Source organism: Somniosus microcephalus, chromosome 8 (genome assembly GCF_052327205.1).
Source record: "Somniosus microcephalus isolate GS21.2 chromosome 8, FLI_Smic_1.0, whole genome shotgun sequence".
Lineage (NCBI taxonomy): Eukaryota > Metazoa > Chordata > Chondrichthyes > Squaliformes > Somniosidae > Somniosus > Somniosus microcephalus.
The window spans coordinates 56,400,589-56,412,910 of record NC_140994.1 but is presented as its reverse complement, the minus strand read 5'-3'; the positions used below and the strand labels follow the sequence as shown (position 1 = coordinate 56,412,910).

The window sequence follows — 12,322 nt, the reverse complement described above, 5'->3', positions numbered from 1 at the left end:
TACAGGACCCGGCGCGGGTCGGCTACCCGCCCCCTGGGAAGATGGCACGGAGCCGGGTTGGGGGCGGGATGGGTACCCGCCCCCAGATTCTGCCATTTTCCCGGCAGTCCTGCCTCCCCAGGGCTGGCAAAATCGCCCCCATTATTTCCATGTAGTGATAAAATCAGGATGCAATTCATATAGTAAGCTCCAATCACTATGAGCCATTAAGGGGATGGGAGAGGTAGTGTCATTGGAGCTGCTATAGGGAAGTGCTCCCCAGAGAGAAGGCAGAAAAGAGCCAGGGTGACAACTCAAATCACTCTTGGGCACTGACCTCAGTGTGTAGTTCAGAGTAGAAGCAGAGACTTTGAAACTTGTCTTCTTGAATGAGTCTGAGATAAAGGTAGCTGCAAAAATAAGTTACAAAAATTGTGGGGGGGGGGGGGACATTTGGGGAAAAAAATGCATTGTCCCATATAGTGTTTCACAAATATGTTTGTCAGAAATCGTACGTCTTAACAATGCCTTATAGCAATGGCATTGAGAACAAATATTAGTCCCTGAAGAGTTAAAATACTAATAAAACTTCACTCTTGAAAGAAAAACAGTAGAGTGCGCGACATCCATTCACCTCATGAATTGGAGTTTATTTTGCTTAAAATTACCAGTGATTTCCTGCATATTTTTCTCGAAGATTCTATCCACCAATCACCTCCCATCCTGTTCGTTGGCCAGTTGCCAGTCATGCTCCCTCGCACACAAAGAAAAATAACATTTTTAAAATGCCTTCATTTTGATTGCCGATCAATCATTAGACAGTTTAAAAAAAATGTTGCACACATTAAGTGTAACTGAACAAGGTACAGTGATCAGTTACTCACAGTCTCTCCAGAGAGCGCAGGCCAAAGAAAGAGCCATTCTTCAACAGTGAGATCTTGTTGTTGCTCAGAATTCTGTGAAAGAGAATATAGTTAACATACCAATGCAGAATGATAGATGAGCTGATGCACTGAAAATTGCTTTTTATGTCACTATAAAATTACTAAATTGAACTTTTACTAAAATGCAACAGATTTATAGACTTAAAATCTATTAAATGCACATTAGGCTGCACTTACAGTTTCACATGGTTACATATTAGAAACTCTATATATTACATTTAACTGTACTTTATAATAATGAAGAAATCAGCTTCAGTTTGGATACTTGATTTGGTTCAATCAGATATAGGAACAAGAACTAATGTATTAATGTTTGTTGTAAAAATAAATGTATAACATTTTAGGAAAATAAATGTTCAACCAAACCATCAAAACAAATTAACTAGTCATTTATATAATTTGCTGTTTGTGGTATCATGCTGTGCACAAATTTGCTTTCATAACAACAGTGACTACACTTCGGAAGAAGTCATTAGCTGTGATGACTTAAACATTCACTCCCTCCACCACCGGCATACCGTTGCTGCAGTGTGTACCATCTACAAGATACACTGCAGCAACTCGCCAAGGCTTCTTCGAAAGCGCCCCCCAAACCCACGACATCTACTACCTAGAAGGACAAGAGCAACAGGTGCATGGGAACACCACCACCTCCAAGTCACACACCATCCTGGCTTGGAAATATATCGCCGTTCCTTCATCGTCACTGAGTCAAAATCCTGGAACTTCCTACCTAGCAGCGCTGTGGGAGTACCTTGACCTCGCGGACTGCAGCGGTTCAAGAAGGTGGCTCACAACCACCTTCTCGAGGGCAATTAGGGTTGGGCAATAAATGCTGGCCTTGCCAGCGACGCCCACATCCTGTGAATGTATTAAAAAAAGCACTTTGGGATATACTGAGGATGTAAAAAGTACTATAAAAATACAAGTCCTGATTTGCTTTATTCCTGATCAACCTGTTCCACGGTATACAATGCAGAATTTATTGCCTTTTTGTGATGCACTTTACCATTATAAACATTTTAACCTAGTTATCATTTACTTCTCCCTTTCCACTCATACCAACAAGATTTCCTTTGCTAAGAATAAAAAAAAGTCATTCATTCATTATATCCTGTAACAGGTGGTGTTCAGGGAGTTATTGCTTTAGGAGGATGGTCCCAGCTTATTGGTTTCACAGCGCAACAGAAAAGTTCATAGAGCCTATGATAACTGCAAATTCTACTGGAGAGATTTGTGTTTCTAAAGGGTACCATATGCAGTAGCATTTAATAATAGTAACAATAATGATGATCTTACGCTATCCAACATGGACAATCAAGGTTGAGACAAATCATTTCTAGCTCTCTGCGGTGATCACTTTTACTTCAGATCCACCACACTCTGGTAAACTAATCCTTTCAGGGAACTTGTGAAGCTCAAGAGTCATCTTGTTGCAGGTACAAATTTCAGTTACAAAATAAATACTTGTGTAGGTAGGTACTTCAGTGACATGCAGACAATATATTTTTGATCGTCAATAGTAACAACCTGCATTTATGTAACACCAACTCATGTAGAAGAATGTTACAGCACACGCTACAGTGAGGAGAGGATAACATCAAGTAAACTGCCAAAGCGATTCAAGAGCTCAGTTTTAAAGAGATTTTTAAAGAAGGGAGAGAGATGGCAAGCTGAAATGGTTTGAGAGAGTTCCACGGAATATAGTTACCAATAATAGAGTGGAGGCTGTAGACTGGGACTTATTCTATAATATATTGCCCTGTAAAATGTACAAGATAGATGGAAGTCCAGCCTATTGAATCACCTTTAGATTTGCTATATAGTCCACTTGTTTCAATCTTTGAACCTTCCACAGATTGTTGTGGTGAAGCCATCCAAATTTTTCATCAAAATATTGTGGCAGGACAAGATAGTACATTTGAATTCTTGTTCTGCACAGTTTATTGATCCAGCTCAGTTCTATGACCACTAACATCTTTGAAGAGTGGTCCTGGATAGGAAAAGCTTCAAATATTGGTTATCCACTATCACAGTAAAATTCCATTCCTTATTATAATGAAGGGACATATAGTTAGGCTCACAACTGCCTTAATTTTAGAAAAGAATATATTTAAAAAAAAGGTATTTGCAGAATGGAAGTAAGGGAGTTGCAACACCTACCCCACGCTCACTCCACTACACTCTGGGTACTGCTAGAGAGAGATGCTCTGAATCTCCAGATCTTTGAATTAGGTAGCTTCACTAAATCTGTGTGTTCTTCATTATAAATGTGTTACATGCCTTTACGTACAACGTGCATGGGAAAATATACATCTTGACATGACCTGGTCTGAGAAAATGACAGCAATTTCCCAGTTATTCAGTCTTCCACCACCTAACGTGGGCAAAATACAGCAACAATTCTGCATCAAATAAAATGTACAGCACAATCATCATTTCTGCAGTTTATTCCAAAATACAGTGATTAAATGTACATTTTGTTTAATCTAGCTCAATGTTTGAATGAAAAGTAGATAGAAAATATATTTTTAGTTTACTGGATTCCTGTAGAGAACAAGACAATGCCTGATGGACAAACCACTGTTTCTTAAGTAACAGTAAATCAAAAATGGAAAACTTACATAAGATGAGAACATTTAAATTGGATATATTAAAGAAACTAATGATCCTTCAGGTATCGAACAACAAAAAAAGTAAAGTTGATAGCCAAAGGGGTACTGTCTTCACTAAAAATGTTTGTAAAACCTTTAAATGTACATTATGCATAAATTATTGAAATCGCATGGTCACCAGTGAGTGATGTCACTTGTGGCAAAAGTAACAACTCTTCTGGCTTTGTTCCCTTCCCAAAAGTGTCTCTATATTTAAAACAAAATCTCACTTATTTTTCCAAGTAATAGTTAAAATAAACTGGCAGCACCAATGAAGGAGGCTTTAGTTCTATATCATGTAGCTTTTCTATTATGCAAGCAGTATATATAGCATTGTTATATAGCTTTTTAAGATGGGTTTTGCTAGCAAATGTTGAACATTTAATTATGGGACATCTGTTGGCAGTATGTAAGTAATTGGATTGAAGTACTTCAGCAATGCAGTGGTTTGTACTTGTTAGTATCGCTTGCTGTTCAGTTCAATCCCCGATCTGTGCTTGGTTAGCTGATCACAGTAGATGGCAGTAGGGGTGATATAATTAGCCTCAGTGCCTCTAGGGAAATCTTTCGTCAATATCCAGTGACCACTGCTGGAAAGTGCACTTTGGTAAATACAGTCAGGTTTGTTTATGATGGTCTCCACAATCAAAGAGCCCGGCAACACTCACAGAACAGACAGGACAAGAAGGGGAAAAATGATGGAGCACTTCAAATTTGATTGCATTTGTTGAAAAGCTGCCCTATCGTACAATGAATGCAAACTTGGCTCAATGGGCTGATCCATACGACCTTTGTGTCAAGGCAGGACAGAAATAAAAGTAGTTGGTGGGTTCTGAAAATGGATTTAAATGATGCTGCAAGCTAGATGCCTTCAATGGTTTTTCTTCAATCTTCCCCTCTTGTGTTTTCACATAATTAGTATAGCAGATATCCGTTATCCTCATTTTGTTTTCCAGCTCAAAAGAAATGCTATGGCTCGGCAATGTTTAATTCCGTGGTGGTGCCTAGTTCATTTCTCAGAGATCTATCATTCAAAGTGAGTCATTCTCCTTCAGTAATAGTTAATAAGAAACCAGTATTATAAAACTGTTCAGTGGATGCTAATTTAATTGACGTAACACTTTCCCTGTGCAGTCTATTTGGAACAGAAAAGCAAGATAATGAAAGCTTGAGGTGATAGTACCTTTAATCCAGTAGCTGTAATCCAGTAGCTGTAGCCATAATAAAAATAAGTTGGTGACTTTATGTAGTGACTACTGCAATACTTTTCCAGAGTGGCCCACTGACCATTTACAAGTATGTGTGACTCGTGAACAAAAACATCTAACACTTATCAAATAAGGCTACAGGCAGGAATTCATCATAAAAAGGGTGAGCGTCGGTGACAAAATGACTGGTGATTGACGGAAAGAAAGTGACAATAAGTACAAAGTAATAAGAAATAAGTAGTAGCCACTGCTTTGCTAAAGTAGACTTTACGATCTTGTTGCAGGTAGTAAAAGATGAATGTCTATTCCTGCTCCATCGATGAGTTAACTCACCCAGCTGTGATGGCATATCAGTACTGCAGATGAGATAAATCATCTTGCAACAGTCAACATCTATTTGAAGCTTTAAATGACATCCGAGATTCATCCCATCACATCTATGATCACAAGATAATTACGGATCAAGAAGGCCATTCAGCCCATCTTAATACATCCATCCAGAACAATCCTACACCCTTCCTATTCCTATTAAATATATTCAAGAAAGAGTTGGATATATTTCTTGAGGCTAAAGGGATCAAGGGATATGGGGAGAAGGCAGGGACATGGTACTGAATTTGGATGATCAGCCATGATCTCATTAAATGGCAGAACAGGCTCGAGGGGCCGAATGGCCTACTCCTGCTCCTATCTTCTATGTATCTATGTTGCTGCATATAGGACTCCAGGGTTTGTGCTTCAACCATTGCACCCGGAAGTCTATTCCAAGTGTTGATCACTCTCTGAATGTAGAACAACCTCCTGACATCTTATACTAGTTTTAACCTGCATCCCCTTGTCCTACTCCCACTATTTAATTTAAAGTAGTATTCCAGATTATCCTGTCAGACACCTCGTTTCCCGGCTGAAAAGCCCAATGCCGGAATTTTGCCTACCTGGGCAGGTCCGGTGCAGGCGGTGTCCGTGGCGGGTCGCGACCCCGCTGCTGGCTCAGTCCCACTGTATAAAATGAACTTACCTTAATGGGGCCTATTAAGCCCGCCCAGTGCGTTACCCGGCCCAATGAGTTGAAGCGGGTCTGGTGACGTCAATCATGACGCGTTTTCAGCTCGGATCTTTAAAGGGACCATGGCCACATTAGATTTGATGTTTAATCTAACATAGTGCTGTCAGTGTACTACAGCATTGGAGTGCTACAAACACTGACAATCACTGCACAGAGGCAGAGGACTACACCCAGGTTCTCCGATGACTCCCTCCATATGCTTATGGAGAGAGTCAGAGCACGTAGGGAGGTCCTCTTTCCTTCTGATGGGCGGAAGAGACCTCCCCAGGAGACCAAAATAGCCTGGTTGCAGATTGCAGAGGAGGTCACAAGCAGGGATGTGGTCAGGAGGACCTGGGTGCAGTGGTGCAAACCTTTCAATGATCTCATTAGATCAGGAAACATTAATACAAAATCACACTCAACTGCATCCTGCTGTGCCTCTCATCACATCCCCATCACTCTGCCTTCCCTACCCTACTCCTGAACATCATTACTCACACCAACTTACCTTGCACCTCCACCCATCCCTCTCTATCTACATTATCACATCCCCATCTCACTAGCCACCCCTCACACTCACCCTCATCCTAGTGCGATCATACCAACTAACAACACACAAGGGTAGCCACTTGGGTGTTTTATCCAATGTTTATGTAAAGTTTCTGTTAATGTGGTGTCGAACATAAACATCTTTTTTTTCAACACTTTCCATCTTGGACAGATTTGTGTGCACATTTGGAAGTGGCTTAGTGAGCTGCAGCGAATGGTGAGACATAACGGCACGCCCCGCAATGGTCATGCGTGTGAAAGGAATGGCTTGGTCATTGTAGGGATGCTTTATGCTGTTGGTGTGGGGTGGTGCCAACCTGGCGCATCATGGGTATACAGTGCAAAGTTAAGTAAATCTGGTCATGGTGAGGCCATCCCGGGCAGCAATGTGGTCGGGTGCTGATGCCCTGTGTCCTGTGCAGCATCAGGTGATTGCGGAGAAGGTCGGTGGTGTTGTTGATGCTGCTGGTGTTGGGGCTGATTGTGGTGCGATTCTGAGGACCAAGCTGAGAGCATATAAAGAGCACCCATGTTGATGGAATAGATGGCAGGTGAAGTAGGGATGACAGAAGCATTCTGTCAATGGTGAGAGAGTACTTGTAATGAGGTAACACTGGATGGAGACTTTGCTGGAAAGACTTGTAGCCTGCAGAATCGGTGCTGGAAATGGACTGAGCAACAGCTTCTGCCTGAGGAGAGTGATTATCTGTCAGGTGGGAGCTTTTACTGTACATTTAATGTTGTCAAGTAATCAGTTGGAGCAATGGCCATGGAACTCCCGCCTCAGGTTGACAGATGTGGTTCCTGAGCTGCATGTAGGGAAGTTTAAAAAGTAAGTGAAAAAAGGCTCTTAAGTGCCTGTAAACTACCTGATAATGATTTCAACTGGGTCGCCCTCCGCTGCTGGTCGGGTCAGCTCTGCGATGAGAGACGCCCCTGGGGGAAAGGAGCGTGGGAACGGGATGATTGCAGGTTCCCGACCCACCACCGATCGCACCCGCTACCGCCCGCCCCCCCCCACCCCCGGTAAATTTTGGCCCAAGTCTCTCAGTCTTTCCTCATAACTCAGACTTCTGATTCTCTGCACTGCCTCCATTACTTGAGTGCCTTCCTTGTTTCTCGGTGACCAGAACTGGACCCAGTACTGGTGTAGTCTGAGCAGAGCACTGTACAGTTTGATCACGAGTTCCTGTGGCTTGTATTGGCTTTGTTCTTTGCTGCTCAGCATCGGCAGGACAGGCTGAGCATCATAATGGAAGGAAATGTAGTACCAAGCAAAAGGGGTTTTTCCATTCAGGCACGAAACGGGTGGTGGATATTCAACCTGACATGAAGTAAAGTTAGAGAGGAGATTTCAATTCAAAGTTATTAAACAAATAAAACTACTATAAGGTCCATCACCCTATATGCAATGCCATTTTACAACCCTTGTTTCTGCAATGACAAACCCAACAACACAAGCTGCACTTGTTTGGAGCTTTTGCATTTCATTGAACACTCCTTTCCATTCATGCCCCATTTCCTTTGAGGCTTACACCAGTGTGGCACATTCACGACATAGGGTATCTTTGATAATCTGGTGAGAAGACTCAAAACACTGAAATTCAGTCAGAGAGGGTAATTCACTGGTTACTCAATTTAAATAAAAATAGCAATCAATTTAAACCTTACATGGCCACAAAAAGACAATTGCAGAAGGTTACACAAACACGATGACCTTCTCTGAAACAGATGCCTGGGCCTAAAAAGGTCAGCACTGTACTCAAGGTTGAATTCATGCTGAAGACCTGAAGCAAATTGTGTAAAACCTTCCATTGGTAAAATCCAAAAAAGAATTGCTCAGAAAAAGAGCACACTGGAAGAGAAAGCTGCTCAGTGCTTAAATGTATTTATGTTAGCTTTAGCCCTTGGGAAGGCAAACGTTTCAGACTGAAAGAAGCATTTCGTTCTTGTGACAATCTGGAAACAATATTAAAGAGCAGAACTCAATGTAAAGAATTAATTATTGGGGCTATCTTAAAATAACAATGTATATTGTTTATTCCCTGCAATACCTGTCATTAACTGGGAAGAAGCCTTCAAATTTGATTTTACACCTGGAATTCCTCTTCAATGTTTACTAACTTTAGCTGGCCTGAACCAAACTTCTAGCATTCTTCACTAGTTTGATTTTCTGAAGCTACAGTTCCGACCCACGGAAATCAAGGCCCTGATCATGTTTTCCTGTCTTGAATAGGTTCTTAGATCAATACTTTCAAAATCTATCCAACAATATCAATAACATTCCTTGAAAGAGGTGGTTCTGCATTATCCTTATCCTTTTCACATAAAACTAAACAAAACATAGAAATATACAACAGAGATCTTAAATTATTACAATGAGTTCTAATAGCAAAATAAGAGACAGTTTCATTATTGATTTGTTTTTTTAGTCTATAAAACAAAATCTCGTATGTAGTCCCCAACAATGGCCCGTAAATTATGGGGCCGATGACGGCGTACGCACGCACTCCGTCGTAAGTGCTGTGAATGGCCCTGCAGGTTCTGGGTTTCCGCATGCGATGCGCATGTGTGAAAACCCGGAACTTGCGATCAGTCAAGCTTCTCCTTGACAGATCGTCCGCACCTGCTGTAAATTCACGTTCACTGGCACACAGTTGGGCTATTTGCTCAGCTACTGCCCAGCGAATACCCACCAAACCCTTACGCCTGGCAGTAGTTGAGCAAATAGCCCAACTCTGTACCAGCGAAAGTGAAGTTACAGCAGATGCAGACGATCTGTCAAGGAGAAATCTTTTACCAGCGTAAGGGTTAAAATAAATGTTAAAATAATTTTATTTTTAAATGATTTAAACATCCACTTAAATTTAAAATTAGTTTACACTATTTTTGTCCCATTTAAAAATGTTTACATTGATTTTTCAAAGAATTACATTTTCATTTTAAATGCTTAATGAAAGGGTATTTTAATTAATTTTGAACCTGTGATCATTTATTTTTATTTCAGTATTGTGAAATTTTATTTATTAGGTGATTTCTATTATGCTTATGAGGAATCCGTACATAAACGGAATCTCCATAAGCATAATAGGAACCACCCTTTATGATTGGTTGGCATGGCCCACGTGTTCCCAGGGACGCTTGTGAACTTCCTGCGCCCCTGCGATGTGTGGGCCTTTACGCAGGTGTACGCCTGCAGGTCCAGGACCGCAAGAGTCCGAAGCTCCGGAGACACCAAGTAAGTACATAGATTTCCTGCGGCAAGCCTCTGACCGCAATTTTCAGGTCATTGTGCTTAATCTGATCTAGAGCATTGCTGCCTGCAGTTTCAAACAGAATCACAGAATCACAGAAACCCCACAGTGCAGATAGAGGCCATTTCGGCCCATCGAGCCTGCACCGACACATATCCCACCCGATCCCCGTAATCCCTACACCAACACATATCCCACCCTATCCCCGTAACCCCACGTATTTAATCCCCCTAACACTAAGGGTCAATTTATCATAGCCAATCAACCTAACCCGCACATCTTTGGATGTGCGGGTTAGGTTGATTGACTATGAAACAAAGGGGTCGATTTTCCTGGAGCCGTCAGGCGGGGTTTCAGGCATGTGGGGGGGGGGGTGGAAATCCCGAATTTGGGGGTCCTGACACCATCCCGCCCAAAACCCCGCCCCACGCAAGTTTCAGGGGTGGCTGGTACCCGCCCCGCACTGGGACCCGCTGAAACCAGGCGGGAAGGGATTAGTGCCAATTAACTGCCTGTTAACAGGTAGTTAACAGGCAGTTTTTAGCCTAATCCCTATTTTGAGGGGTTTGTGTGGGATTCCTGATGGCTCCAAACCACGCCAGGTTAGAGCAGTTGGGCCGTCGGGTTGAAGGAGTTGGAGGGGTCGCGATGTCGGTGCTCAGGTGAGTGATGAGTGCATGAGTGCAAAGGTAAGTGTGTTTGGTGTGTCTAAAGTGTGCAAAGAACTTTTACTTACCTGTATTTACCTTAACAGCCTTTCTTCCTGTAGCCGTCGGGAGCCCATCACTCAGCCAGCACTTAAAGCTGAACGGCTGCGATCTGTGAAAAGTGACAGCCTTCAGCTTTGAGTGCTGCTGAGAGTTCTAACTGAGTCTGTGCAGAAGGACTCGTGTTAGAACTCAGACTGTCAGTGTTTCACAGCTTCAAACAACTGTGAAACACTGATATTTCATCTGTCAAGAACTCTTGACAGATGAAATTGCAGTCTGTGATGTCACCTGTTGCCGGGTGGCCCTTAATTGGCCTGCTGAGCCCGCTGGGCGGGCTCAACAAGGTCAATCAAGGGAAGTTCGCACGGATTGGCTGGACGCTGAAGTAGGCGGGTCTAAACCCCGAAAGTTGTAGTTCCGCCTTCTTCCCGACAGCTTCGGGAAAATCGACCCCAAACTCTTCATTTTGTTATCATTTGAAGCAATTGTCAATATGGGGCAGGGTGAAGGGCAGGGGTGGGGCGGGGGTTTAAGAGGTGGAAAGTGGGGAGAAAAAAGGGGCTGGAAAAGGAGTGGCCATTCCAGGAGTGCCGGGGTGAGCTGTGTAAACATGTGGTGAGTGAAAACAAATAAGTAATGCCACCTTTCAAACTTAAATGTAAAACAAAAGGAACAGTTGTATAAATACTGCCTTTATAAAGTGATGCTTTTTTATTCAAGTATAGAGTTCTCTGCAATTCTCATTAAAAAGTTTCTTTAATGCCAGTAAATTTCAACAGAAATTATATTTCTGTACATTTCTAATGTAGCTGCAATGTATCAATGGATTGAGATTGATGCCATAATAGGGGACTGAGAAAATCAAACACAGGAAAAGAGCCAAGTGTTACAATTAGTCTAGGATCTCCTACTACCCAATAGAAATCGAACATTCACATTAGAAACAATTCTAACTAACCAGCTGCAGAACCTCTTTTTAAAACCCTAATATTTTCTGAAAATGTGAATATTTTTAAACTGTAGGATTCAACAGGTTAATTTCTGCTCAACATCCAATCATATTTCAATAATCTATCCATTAATGCTGAAAAGAAACCCAGAAATGCAAGAAACCACAGAGCATCATCACTGGCGACATGTTTATTTGACAGGAACATGACTCCTTCAGCCCTTCTGCAAATTAATGCGGACCATTGCATGGCTGGTGCTAATGACCAACATATGTGAATTATCCTTCTTGATTTTCATACACTTGGAATATCACTTCTGTGGGCTGACAAATTATCAAATCAGCCACACAGAATGACTAAATGTTTTTTTTATCTTGATGCAGAAGTGCCAATGTTGTTTTCAAGCAGTTAATCAACAGTGTTAAAATTACAACAATAAAATTAACAAGACATGTAGCAACAATGCCACTTTCCTAATGGCACCAGGCAGCAGTCGCTGAAATTAAACTGACAGCTTTGAAAAGCATTTTGTATTTTTTGTCTTGTTCTAGCCCACATCATTTGTTGCCATTTCTAGACTATACTGTTATTGTACATTTTATGACATTCTCATGGGGACTAACTTTCCAAAACAACAATTCTTCTGTACTATGGCTTAGCAAAGGAAGTAATGTCAGCCAGAAACTTACAGAATTTAGAGTTGTTTAGGATAAATGTTCCATTCATATTCTAGGCATGCAATTCTACTTTCACCCTTTAAAAACATAAAAGGATAAATATTATGCATTGTTTTAGTTGCACTCATCAGAGTAACATTCTGTAAGTAATTACATATATAGGGTAATAAAATACTGGCAGGGGGCTACAAGGCAGCATTTAATTGAGTAGTTCTGATATCATAAACCGCAAGAGAAAAGCTCAAGTGGCCTCTGAAAGTCAATAGAACACCAGCATTGAGTTATTGTCTAATATCCTATTTATAGTAGCAAATGGGAGCTGAGTAAAGACATCATTTGGCTTCTGTTT

The 12,322-nt window shown here is 41.5% G+C and overlaps 1 protein-coding gene across 1 annotated transcript in view; it reads right to left on the bottom strand.

The window, feature by feature from the left end:
- adgra1b (adhesion G protein-coupled receptor A1b) overlaps positions 1-12,322 on the bottom strand; it is a 1,141,355-nt gene that overhangs the window by 1,047,007 nt on the left and 82,026 nt on the right. Inside the window, exon 2 of the mRNA XM_085994744.1 lies at positions 864-935. Within this exon, the coding sequence (XP_085850870.1) occupies positions 864-935 (72 nt within the window). The remainder of the gene's footprint in view (positions 1-863; positions 936-12,322) is intronic.